This window comes from Toxotes jaculatrix, chromosome 7 (assembly GCF_017976425.1).
Source record: "Toxotes jaculatrix isolate fToxJac2 chromosome 7, fToxJac2.pri, whole genome shotgun sequence".
NCBI classification, from domain to species: Eukaryota; Metazoa; Chordata; class Actinopteri; family Toxotidae; genus Toxotes; species Toxotes jaculatrix.
The window spans coordinates 16,803,970-16,817,001 of NC_054400.1; the positions used below are offsets into that span (position 1 = coordinate 16,803,970).

Here is a 13,032-nt window from a genome sequence, read left to right on the forward strand (position 1 = left end):
GTCTTTTTTTTTCCCTCTGCCCTACCACTCCCCCGATCCCACCATTCTTAAAACCTCTCATGCAGCAAGAAAGGGAGGAAGGCATCCGTTACAGTGTGAAACTACTGTGATTTTATGGAGGTCCTGCAGTTGAATAGGTATACTTTTCCCAGTGGAGCTCAATTCTGTATGAAATGGCTATCATTTCTTTTTTGTCTCAAAATTCATTGAATGTGTTTCCAGAATGGGGAAAGATCTGAGGGTGTGGAGAAGTGCCTTCACTGGCTCACTTTGTTAAGAACAGATTTAGGAGAGTCGCCACAGTGACCCACCAACAGCCTGCTGTACAGTTTAGTGTCGCAACTGTGTCATGTGTAATGTTAGAGGATTGATGTTCTCCAGTTATTAGTAATGTTCAGAGTTAACTTCCACACTTAAAAGAAAGTTTTTGTTTTTTTTAACACTAGACAGTAAGCCATAGCAAATTGTGCATTGCTGGTGTGTGTATGTGTTTGTGTGTGTGTAGGCACATGTGAGTTCATATATCTGTGTGTGGTACCCTGTGCGACTTTGTGGAGCTTTATGTTCGTGTGCCTATGTGTGTGTTCTGGAGTCAAGCCTGTTTGTAGCTCTAAGTGTTGTGCGCATTAGGGGATGAGGGTAATGATGTGCGAGGCAGTTGTGTTTTGTGCCAGGGCGACCCTGCGGCTCACACCCCATTCCCAGCCCAATGTGTTTCTGATTCTCTCCATCCCTCATCACCAGTCAGCTTCTTCTGACAGCAACCACATACATATGAAGTTAGCCCACAAGCACATTCACGTGCACGTAAGACTCAGACACATGTACACTGTATATGTCGATGCGTTCATACATATGCAGTAAACACAAAACACGCACACACGTCAAAGTGCTCATATTTACAGCCACGTCAAGATATGCGTGCACACACATTTGATTTTTTTTTTTCTCCCTTTGTTAATCTACACATTGGAATGATCAATCCACCCAGCTACCTCTTCTTTTTTCCTCACATGTAAGCATAGAGCTGTACTCAACCTCATTCCGAGGGTGAAATGGTAAGGTCACTGCATAAGTAGAAGTCAGCCTTGATTCACCATTTCGAGATGCAAACATGTGGGTAGACTCGCATTCACCCATATAGACGTATTCCCAAAAACCTGTCAGAAACATGCTTCTGCATATTGATTCCTCTGTTGTCATTGCGATTAAAAAGATGTTTGATATTCCCCCCATATTTCCCACCGACCACTGTGGGGGTCTGGCTGGGACACAAAGGCAAATATATGACAAAACCCTCCTCAGCACTGCTTACCTTTATGGTTCACTGCAGTAATTGGCCTAGGGTGAACGTACCCGCTCGACACTGGCAGTAATGTATTTGAGAAGATATTGAAAAAGCTGATGAGGGAGACACAAGATGTGTTGTAGAATACAAAAGTTAATAATGGTGGGGATTTTGACAAATGGACCTCTAAATGTATACTGATATCGGTCTAAATTGCATTCTTTTGCTCAGTTTTTTTTTTCGTGTGTTTTTAATTTATACTTTCTCTCATTGACTATGCAAGGTGCTTGTGCCATAGAACAGAATGGTTCACTTTGCGTGTGTTTGTGTGTGTGTGTGTGTGTGTGTGGGGGGGGGGGGGGGGGGGGTAATGCATGCAGAAGAAGCACTGTTGTGCTATGTGTATACATAAATGTCCATGGAGTTCAGACAACAGTATGAAACCTTCCAATACTGTCATCACACAGACACAAGGCGAACGTGTCTGAAAGAGTCATGGACTCAACACTCATACAATGTGCTTTTGAGTACATACATATTGTTTTATTGCTACATATATCACCCCCACACTGAGACATCTGAAAAGAGAGCATGATCTATACCAAAACATTAATCATCATTCATTGTATGTTAATAAATTCAGAATTTCTCCATTTACCATGCGGACGTCCACGCGTGCTGGAAATGCAACCTTTCCAGAGCTCATAAATCACACACTCTGAGTCATCTGACAAAGTACCCCAAACACAGGCTGAGGCGCTGCGATCCCTAGGGCACAAACACACGCCATCTAATGTGGCGGATTCGGAGCGGGGACCAGGGCTTTGTAACGCCTCTTGCTGATGCTCTGCCGCCAACCCCTACCGATGCTGAGGCAGTTCGCTGCAACCTGGGAAAATAACAGGCAGAATCAGAGGGGATTGTGGGATGCCTGTGGCCTCCTCTGCTGAGTTTTTTGGTTCAACGGAGCCCGCTCTCTGTCTCTGTCTCTCTCATACGAGTTTCTGTGTGCCTTTTTCCTCACTGCCTCTAGGGGCTGAGGCTATGTGCAAACAACAACACTTATACCCAGAGGGCTGGTTTGTGCCATGTACTGTGGGGACCCCAGTCTTTGCCTTATTAGACAGATTTCACCACTGGAAAAGGAGAGGGACTGTGAATAATAATTGCAGCACTTTTAGTTGCTGTGTGAGAAAATGGGGTCTTGGTATAGTTTTTGAAATCCTCTGCCAAAAACAAAATTTTATTCAGTCCGTACTCTGTGCTCTCTTCTGTTCGTCACAAATTGCTCTAATCTAACGGTTCAGAGAGATTACCAAAAAAGCAAGAAAGCAAGAAGGAAATCTGAGCAGATACAATAGCTTTTCCTCTGTATACCACAGCACAGATGAAGGGAAACAGATTTATCTGCTATCAACTTCAGAAGCCCAGTAATAATGGGTGCTATTCAGGTGTAAGGCTGTTATTTGCGCACCTACATGACAGATTAAATTATTTTTAGCCTGTGGGGAAGGGATCTCCATTGTTTCCTTTTACACAGAGTAATCATGTCTCTTTACCTTTTAGCAAAGTGGTCACATGATCTCTGTGCTTAATACACTTGCTTTATGCTTCAGATTAAAAGATTAAAAGCTTTGTGATCAAGAAAAAAATAAAAGACACAAACAGGAGCCCGAAGAAAAACCACGATACTGTCAGAAAGGGTGTGAGTCGTTGCTGCAGTTGTGTTGTATACATTATAGAGGAGACCCTCTGTAGTGTGATTAGGAAGATAATGTCATCACATGTTAATGACCAGAGTGTTTGCACTGTGCAAAATGAGTGCCCTCTGATATGCAAAGCACTTTCGCTGAGAGAGAAGAGTTTTCTCTAAGTATGGAAATCCAGTGAAAATAGAGATGCTAGTCTGTGCAGCATAGAACAGACAGCATTATTTATCCGCTTTTCTCCTTTTCTCTGATTTTCCTCCCTTTTACCCCCCTTTGGGTCTCTGGATCCTTTCCCATCTCTCCTCTGTTGCCCGGGCCTATCCCTGGCTCCCCGGAGACTGGAGGACGAGTGGTTATTTCTGACTCTGGAAAATGGTCGTGACTAATTGATTCGACATCTGATGGAACGTGTGTAACGTCTTCTTTTTCCCCCCATTGCTTCAGCCTCGCCACTTTCTCAGATGAGCAGGAACCATTAATGTATTGTGCATATATTTATGTACTGTACGACTGTGTTTGATATGAGAAATGTGTTTGTGCCAGGCACTGTCTGTGTTCCTTTGTAAACCCCACGTGTTGTTGTCCCTGGTAATCTAAATTATTACTGGACTGTTTGATGTTATCCTTAGAGAAAAGAAATTCTGTATACCAGTGCATTCCCATTGGTCTCATAACAATGGATTATATGGCTAACACTCAAAATACTCCCACTTATTGTATCTGTTAGATCGCTTTGTATTGTTTTTACATGTTTTTGAGATGTTGCACCACATAAACACAATTGATCCCAGAGGTGTTTTACAGTAGGAATGCTTCTAATTCACCTATTGAAGTTTAGTCTTCTCTCTATTTCTCAGTTTCTCCTCTCCCCACTGTCTCTCCTCTCCTCTGGCCCTCTGTCTTTGTCTTTGTGGTGTGGTGTGGTTTTGGGTAGAGTCCAGAGACCTAATGAGGCGGTTCTGATGGGCCAAGTCCCACAGGTCTTGAAGCTGCAGCAGGGCCACTGTTGATGCCCACTCCAAAGTACCTAATTGATCTAATCATTTAGCCGATTGGTCAAAGTAATCAGTCTCTGGTGGGCGCACACGGGATGAACAATGACAAGTGTTTAGTGGCTGCAGGCTGGTTTCCTGTCTCTATCTGCAGTAGCCTGGTAGGTAGGTAGGGCTGTGTGTGTTTGTATGTGGATAGATCCCTGTTTATGTGCTGTACGTGCACCCAAGTCACTGCCGTGTCACAGTCTGTTAAAATGCCTCAGTGAATAAAAAGTTTATGGTTGCTTCAGTTTTCTTTGCTCAAAGTTTCTGTTTATGAGATACATTTTTCATGAATCTTGATACCTAGAGTATAAAATTCTCATTCAAGCTCACATGGAGTGGATAATGTTTTGCATGTAATTTTAATGAACAGTGTAAAGTATATTTCAAAGAAGTACCCTTCATTTACATCTTTAAAGGTCTGCAAAGCAAGGCGCTATGGAACTTCCTTTATGAGGAAGACACATTCAGTATATCGTCTGGATGTGGAGAAGGCCACTAGGGAATGATCAAGTGTGCATCCCATCGACCCGCATCCTCTTCCCCATTACCCTGACATTTCATCCCTACATTTAATTCCAGGCCTTTCTAAAGAGCAGGTAATAGTGCAGAGGGGTACAGGGACCCAGAATTAAGCAGTTTTACACCGAAGGGTAATTTGGTGTGATAAATGTGCCGTCGCTGGTAACTAATAATACATATTTTAAGTAGCAGCGGCGTGGCTCCGTGGCCCAGTAAAGGTAGCATCATTATTAATGTGGGAGTCGCTGCGTGTTTTAGTCAGGGTTACGGCACCAAGGTCAGAGCTACGTTTCACTGAATTAAAAGCCATTTTGAGCTATGGCACTCCTAATCAACTCGGACCTAAAGGTGCATAGCTCAGTTATAATGAGGCACCAATGAATTTAAATAAACAGCAAGATCTAGTGATTTATAAAGGCAATGTGCTATCCTTATAGCTCGTTAGCCATGACGGATACTCTTTATTCTCTGGGCCTCTTTACCCACAGGACCCTGAGCTTTTAACCAAGTAATGTCTGCCTCCATTGTCAGTGGATACGCATTCGGAGCAGGACACTTATCCCCGTCATTATGAAAAGTGGAGACACAATACAAGAGTAATGGTAATGTATGCCATCCAAATAGGTGATTTTTCTCCTCCCCTCCTTCCCCGTTTTTTCGCCGATGTAAAAACTACCCCAGAGTTTTAGGCCCATGAATTCATCATCATATTTTCACAAAGGGTTTTTCATATATCCCGAAAGGAAGCATAATCCTTAATAGTGGAAATGTTTTGCATTTAAAGGGGTGCTTTTGGCTTTTGGTCGGGGAATTGATGTGATGTTTGGGGTGGGGGGTGGGCTGTGGATAGAGAAAGGAAAGTTCTAGTTTCTAGAGTGATCACTTATATAAATTATAATATTTTCATGAGTGAAAAGACTCAGTGGCTTATTTCAACTACTTTACTTTGAAATAATAGAACCTTCCACAGTCAATGTGCCGCCATTAATATGTTGATTAGGAACTTTCTAGAATAATGATGTCTGATACTCAGACTTTCCATCTCCCGCATTTTAGGAATGAATTCTTAAGCAGTCCCCTGTCTGTTTGCAAGGATAACTTTTTTCCTTTTTCTTTTTCTTTTCCAATATTGATCTGGCCTGTTGCCATTACAGGTATTGCTTTTGGTTTTGCATTTCCTAATCTAATGACCCTGGGAGGATAGTTAGTACTTCAGCTGGGGCCAGACGGGGCAGTGAGGCATGCACATGTAGCTGCCGCCTCTGGCCTCCCCCCTGCCGCTCCTGTTGGGGCATGCCAGGGCATTAGCCACTTCATCAGGTTCTTTGTTGCCCGCCTTTCTTTTGTGTTGCCCTTGAAGGACGTTGCAAGCAAAGCCACAGCTACAGCCTCCTCTTTACATCTTGATACGGCTTATTCAGGGGACTTTTTGAAAAATCAGTGGCTTGGGACCGGCCTTTTTTTCCCCCCCTTTACTTTGGATTCTGGATGTGTTTCCCTCTCATTGATTCCAGCTCAAGCAGCTCACCTCATGTTAAGAATGACTGGTTTTATCACTGTGCATTTTATGGTACCTATTTAATTAAAGAGACTTCCTTTTAAAAGATTAATTTAAGTATGAGAACTACTACAAGGTAAAGAATGGTATTTTACCACTGAGAGAGTAATTGGTTCACTTGTGCAGGAACAGGTGCCCTATCCTGGCCTGCATAACACTTTTCATGTATGTGGCAATACCTGAAGCCATTCTAAATTTAAATTGACATCCAATATTTTCATTTTCCAAAGGACAAAAGTGTTGACTCACCTCCAAAATACACTTGTTTGATTTCCCATGTGAACATAGTACACAGTGACACCCATAGCTTTCACTATTCAGAGACTCACTCAGTCAGCCTCTCGCTGTGCTCCGCATTTCAGAGTAATTTTCACTCCTGACACCACAGCTCTGCCTACCTGCCAATTTCTGTCTCGGTTCCTGAATGGGTGATTTGTAAAGCCATGTTCACCTCAACACTCAGAAGATTTACTCAGGAGTGAGCTTGCCAGGTGTTTGAGCTGTCAGTTTGCTGTGTGTTCACAAACTTGCCGAAGGGAAAGTAATAGCCATACTCAGCCAGCTGAGTTGCTGTTGGAGTTGTGGTGGAACATGTGTGGTCGTTACTATTGATTTGTGATCTTGCAGCAACAAAAGCTGGTATTTTTTAATGAAACCATTTTACATTTCTAGTTTCCTATACTACTTTTTTTTCTGATTGATTTTTGATGCTGAAAAACTTGCATTTGACTGCTTTGGCCTTGGTTTTGGTCTGCACAAGACTCAGTCTTCACACAACCTTGACAAATTATGTATTGCTTGAAAACTCCATGTCTCCTGATTCTGTCTGTGCAAAGCAATTCAGGACACCCACATCACTGCAACAGCTGTTGACACAAAATTGGTCCAGACTTGTGGCAAGTCTTATATTCTCTTTTTTATGCACACACAAAAAAAATGCCCCAAAAAACTAGCTTACATTTCTACCATGTTTGTGCCTCTGTAACTTTGATTCTCTTATACTCATCCTCACTTTTAAATCAGAATAAAGTGTTACCTTTCAAAGGTGACCAGGGTTATGACTGGGATCAAAAAGTTTGAAGAGCAGTAACCTTTTTATTTGGGGTATGTTATTTTCTGACTTGTGCTGTTACAGGGTTAGTGATTGATTTACTGATATCTTTAAATGTCACATGACTGGCTGAAATCGAATCTGTGTGATCTAAGCATGCATCCATTACTTTAATATCTGCGTGTATGCTGCACCTCCTAGCTTTTCCTTTTCCCGGCTATGCTCCCTTCTTCCTCTCGCCGTGGTTTATAAACAAGCTGTAGTTGTTTTTGGGGCTGGAGGTCGCTGATTTGTCTGCCTCTCCCCGTAGGTCATTGAGGTCACCGTGGCCCCGGAAGCATCAAGCTTCGAAAATGAGAAGCCCCGCTCAGCTCTGCCGCTGGCGACTGGGAGCACCCATTGCCCGCGCCCGCCCTGATGATTAATGCCACCCCCGTCCAGCCACAAACCTTTCTGCCTCAGATAATGCCAGGCAGCAAGCGCGGCTGACACTTTTAATGTATAATTAAGTAGAAAAAGTCAGCACTGGCTATGCAAATTTTTTAAAATGATAAATGACGCTGTACAGCAGCAGGGATTGATTTGGTGTAAATGAAACTAATTAAGGAAATGTCAAACATAATTAATAAAACAGGTTTAAGCTGCAAAACATTGTCAATTGAATGAATGAGGAGGCATTGGCTCCCATTGTTCAGGCTTTATTTAGGTCTTGTGTTTAGCTTGTTCCCTGCTCCAGAATGCTCTCTCCCCTCCTCACTCCCTCCACCACCAATTCCCTGAGAGGGGGAAAATAAATTTGCTTGTCTCTCCGCTGACTGTAGAAATTAATTGCTGAAATCTTGTCCCATCCAAGTGTTACATTCACACGCAGGACATTAACATAACTAATTTGAAAGAGCTCAAATGACTGCATAATGGAGCTCCGTCACCATGCATGACAGTCGCTGGTCATACCAAATTAGCTTGGTTTTATAATTGAAAATTCACCCCCCCCCCTTCTAATTTTTACACTATTTCCCTCCTCTTTCTTCATCGACTTTTTCTCTTCTTCCTTGCTCCTCTTCCTTCCCTGGTATCTTTCCTTTCCGTTCCGTTTTCCTGATAAGAACAAAGGTTTTATAATTTACAAAAAGAGTGCTTGACCTATAATTAGAGAAGAGGAGTGAGGGGAGAAGAGGGGGAGTGCCAAGTGGTGGTGGCAGAGTCAGATCCTTAGTCCTGGTAATGATGCTGGAGACCTTGTGGCCCCTGGGGAGGCAGAAGAATAATGGGATGGGCTATTTTTATGGGGGAGCAAAGCAATGGGCCACCAGCCGCTGGGATGCTGGTGCCTGGGTATGGTGCAGAGCAGCAGGGGCTAGCAGGGGGCTAGTGGGGGGCAAAGGAGGGTGAACACTCAACCTGCCAGACTGCCGGCTCTTAGCCTTGCCCATCAGTTCTGTACGTCAGCCTGATGCACCGCTTCCGGCCTCCATGCCCCCGCGCCAGCCGCTGCCCTTGCCGCAGAGAGAAATAGAGAGAGAGAGAGAGAGAGAGAGAACAGGGCGGGTGGGTGGATGAGTGGGTTGCGGGGTGGGTAGAAACATCTGCCACTCTGAGGATAACAGAGGACTCAAAGATACAAGGTGAGGGGGGGTAACATAGTGAAACACTGAAGCAAATTACTAGCCATATATACAAAGTACTAGGACCTGCCTCAAATAATACTCACAATATTTTGTTCAAACGGGACTGCATGAAGCAATTTGCATTTGTTAGGATATTAATCAGTGTTAAGAAAGACTGATAAACTAACTAAAAACTCAACTTTGACCATCTAAAGTTTTTAGCAGTCCGCTGAAGTTTTATATCCCACCCATTTTGCACTTTTGTAATCTAAATGAAAAAAAAAAATCTACAACTCTAAATTCTATTGTTGTGTACTGTTTGACCCAAGCGTGGTGCGAACACAGATATCGTTAATAATGCGCTTGTGTGGAGAGTGCTGCAGCAGACCTACGGCTGCCAATATTTTTGTGTTTTGGTTATACACACTCTAAGCACCGCTATTTATCATACTCCCACATAACAATTCTCAAGAGTTAAAGGAGCAAAAGAAAACAAAAACAAGAAAACAAAATGTACAAGGACAAAAGAAAACAAAACAACAAAAAATAAAAGATATGAAACAAGAAAATAAAAACTCTGGAACAGTCACAGTCTTAATTCCCACTGCATTTTCATTCTCATCTTTATTTCATTATTCCAATGAGAACTCTTATGCTTGTAAAAGTTAAATCCTGGACTCCTGTGCTGTTTCTGTGTTCTTTATGCATGACAGTAAAAGTTCTAGAGCAACCACAGCCCACAGTCAGCCACAGAGCTGAGATGATTTTTACAGCAACACTCCATGCTCTGCTTCTGTATTTAAGGTTTTCTGTGTTTAAAAGCATGGTCCTTTAAATGGATGTCTTTTCATTTAAGTATTTTTGTTTCTTATTATTCCTGTGACCAGAGAAACTCTACACAGACTGGTAATTAGCAGTAGTTCATAATGAGTGTGGTCCGTCCAGTGCGCTGTATGGTCTGAGCTGAGCTCAAGGATATCATTTCATGAGAATTATTACCATATGCATTTCTCCAGGAGCACTTAAAAGCTTATAACATACCCGTGTATTAAAAGTGGGATTTCTTTCTGGTGGCCAGGCTGGAGCTGAAGTTACGGTGACCTGTGTTTATTGCGTGGTTGTGTTCTGTAGTAAAGAAAATCAAAGATGACTACATTGTACTGTACGTTTACAGTGGCTCGTGCATGCTTTGTTACAATATGCACAGCCAAAATAGTGTTAGAGTTCTGCACGCTATTAAAAACTAATTACATTTCTGAACAGTAACACCCAAGATTATTAGCTGCAGTTCCTGTGTTAATTGCACAGTGCGTACTGAAGTTATGTAAATCCATCCATGGTAGGAATAAGTTGCATATTCACACTAGCAAAGTGGGTAGAAGTAAAGAAATATAAACACAAGCATGCGTACTTAAATTGCTTGATTTAAGAATGTGTTGTTGAGGGGCTCTATTGTCAGAAATTACAGAAGTTAATGTAAATGCATTTGTTATTAAGCCTACCCTTATTAATTTGAATGGGGTGGACAAATTAATTGGAACACAGTGCAGTGCAGTTAAACACAACCTCAAATTACAGCCATACAGTTGAATCAACAAAAACCGAACCTTGAAATGTTCATGAAAGTGAGATTTATTGCAGGACTATTGCATTAATCTTATCTAGGTGTTCCTAATAAACTGACAGCTGAGTGTATACTTAGTGTTTATGATTTTGATAAAATCCAGAACATCTGCATTATTGAAGTGCCGTATTCTTTTTCCTGTGATAGCAGCAACATCGATAAATCCCTCGAAACATTCAGTACTTCTCATAAAAACCACTGACCTGTTTTGCACATTTTCCCTAAAGTTTCCAAGTGGTATTTCACCTTTCATGTTATTTCCTTTCACACATTCTGCTTCAACTCTTTCATACAACCCAACCCTTAAAATGCCAAGGGTCACGAGTCAAACATATGCAGCACGGATTACAATTTATTACCCCACATTTGCCTGATAATTTTTCTCTTTTGACAAGCTTAGGTAAATCATATAGCCTACTCTATAATGTATGAGAACTCTGCTGGCTCGATGAGTAAAGTCCATTGCTATTGGTTGTTACCCCCGTGGTGTTTGAGGTCCCACAAGACCAATAAGGCTTGTCTGTGTTCCAACATGACTGGAATCACTGCAGGAACAGGTAGAGGTCCAGGTATTTATAGAAACCATATGCAAATGGATCAGTGGCATGTTGGATTGTTAGTGCAGAGAGGTGACAGTTAAATACATGTACATAGAAGGAGAAATATGTAGGCTTCTTTCTCTCTTTTGAGACAAGTCTAATCAGTTAGGATGGCCTCCTCTTCTCATTTCATTTGAATATATTCAGCTTGGACTCAGGCTAAGGAAGCGTCTCTCCCCTCCCATATATATTATCCCTTCTCGCTGAAGGCTCATTATTTTACAGCAGGGTGTGTGAGAGGTGGCCCCAGTCTCTGAACTCTCTGTCGAGGCTGTATTAATCAAACTTCACACAGCGGGGAAAGGTCCACCCACTGACACGGCACCGCTCACTCTACACTTGAGAACAAAAGGGAAAACACACAACCTGAGCTATTACTGTGAGACATCTACAGCTTTTGAAGATCACCATTTTTTAATTATTTTCACAACAATAACCATGCACCTTCCTTTTTTCTTTCTTTCTTTTTTTTTAACACCTCAGCACTGGAGTCAGTCACAATGTTTTCCGGTTGTTTGTCCGGGCCATTCCATTCTTGTGAATGCAATATATCTCAGGAACACCTTGAGGCAATTTCTTCAAATTTGCCACGAAAGTTCCCTTGGACTCATTGACAAACTGATTAGATTACACAAATGTCTAATAGGATAAAATGATGAAGTGATGACATTTTATATGCAAAAGGTCAAAGGTCAGCTTGACCATGGCATCATGATGTTCTGCAAATACACTTAATTCCTTTAACCAAATCCCTTCACAGTCTCTTATATGAGTCCGGTCCATTCTTAAAAGTATTTTACAGCAATGTTTATCCATTTCAGTCCCCGTGTCTCATGTTAACATCGTCCCTCTCTTCCTTTTCTCCACAGTGGACAACAAGATCTTTGCGTGGGGAAATGGCACCAGTGGACAGTAAGTACATTTCAGAAGAAAAACGATCTAAATGAGCATGTGAACGGATCCTATTCCCCTCATTTTTTGGTGTCACAGAACTGCTGAGACTTTCATCAGGATAAGAAGGTGTAACGAAACTCATGGTGTCCATAAAAGTTTAGCTATGTTTGGTTAGTTTTGTTCTGCCCAGTAGTCCGTCAGATGCCCTCTTGTCTTCTGACATTATACTGCACAGCTGTATATAAAACTGCAGAAAGCCACTCAAACAAAAGGAACACAGATAGACAAACAAATAAACAGACATAGTTATACACAAACTGTTGTTTTCTTCCTGATGAGCTTCCTTGTTAAAACTTCTCCAGCCAGGAGCCAGTCTGGCTGTAATGACATCTTAGGACCTGGGGTATACAGTGATTCAGTGGCCCTCAAGTACTCAGACAGCGGCGCAGCAGACCTTAGAGAAATACATAAAAGAAACAAAGGCATCACTTCTCACTCTCTCATCATCTCCCATTGTCCCTTATTCTCATTCTCTCGCTCTCCGTTTCTCTGTCTCGTTCTCTCTCTCTCTCTCTCTCTCTCTCTCTCTCTCTCTCTCTCTCTCTCTCTCTCTCTCTCTCTCTCTCTCCTCTCATGATGCTTTGACCCCTCTAAGCAGGTCGAGGCTCTCTAGTGGGAAGCTTATAGTTGGAGGAGCCTATAGTTGGAACTCCACAACACCCACTTGCAGAGCAAAGGGTGAGCGTCTCTGTTACACAACTGGCACTCTGATATCTGAAAACTCCTCAGCTCTCCTGTGTGTCTCACTGGAGGCAAGAGAGGAGAAGAGTACAAGGGAGCTGTGTAAATTTAAACTGGCAAACTTTCTGATGGAAATAGCAGTGACCCCAGAGTGGTCTTGTCTTGAGTTGAAGCATTGTTGTAATCAATACAGGCTCTCGTGGGGACGGCGGGCGAGGACCTTTCGTTCCCCGTTTGTGGAAATAATGGAGAAGACCGTTTGTTATTTTTCCCAGACATGCCGCAAACTAGCAGATATGGCCGGGGCATTGCAGGTTATGACGCTGGCTCAGGGAAACAAATACAAAGAGGAGCATTTTATCAAGAAGCAAACAGCAGAGCTCTGTTTGAAGCTGCTGGGAG

The 13,032-nt window shown here is 42.4% G+C and overlaps 1 protein-coding gene across 1 annotated transcript in view; it reads left to right on the top strand.

Annotated features, from left to right (window-relative positions):
* LOC121184392 (ultraviolet-B receptor UVR8-like) overlaps positions 1-13,032 on the top strand; it is a 113,579-nt gene that overhangs the window by 35,226 nt on the left and 65,321 nt on the right. Inside the window, exon 3 of the mRNA XM_041042027.1 lies at positions 11,865-11,907. Within this exon, the coding sequence (XP_040897961.1) occupies positions 11,865-11,907 (43 nt within the window). The remainder of the gene's footprint in view (positions 1-11,864; positions 11,908-13,032) is intronic.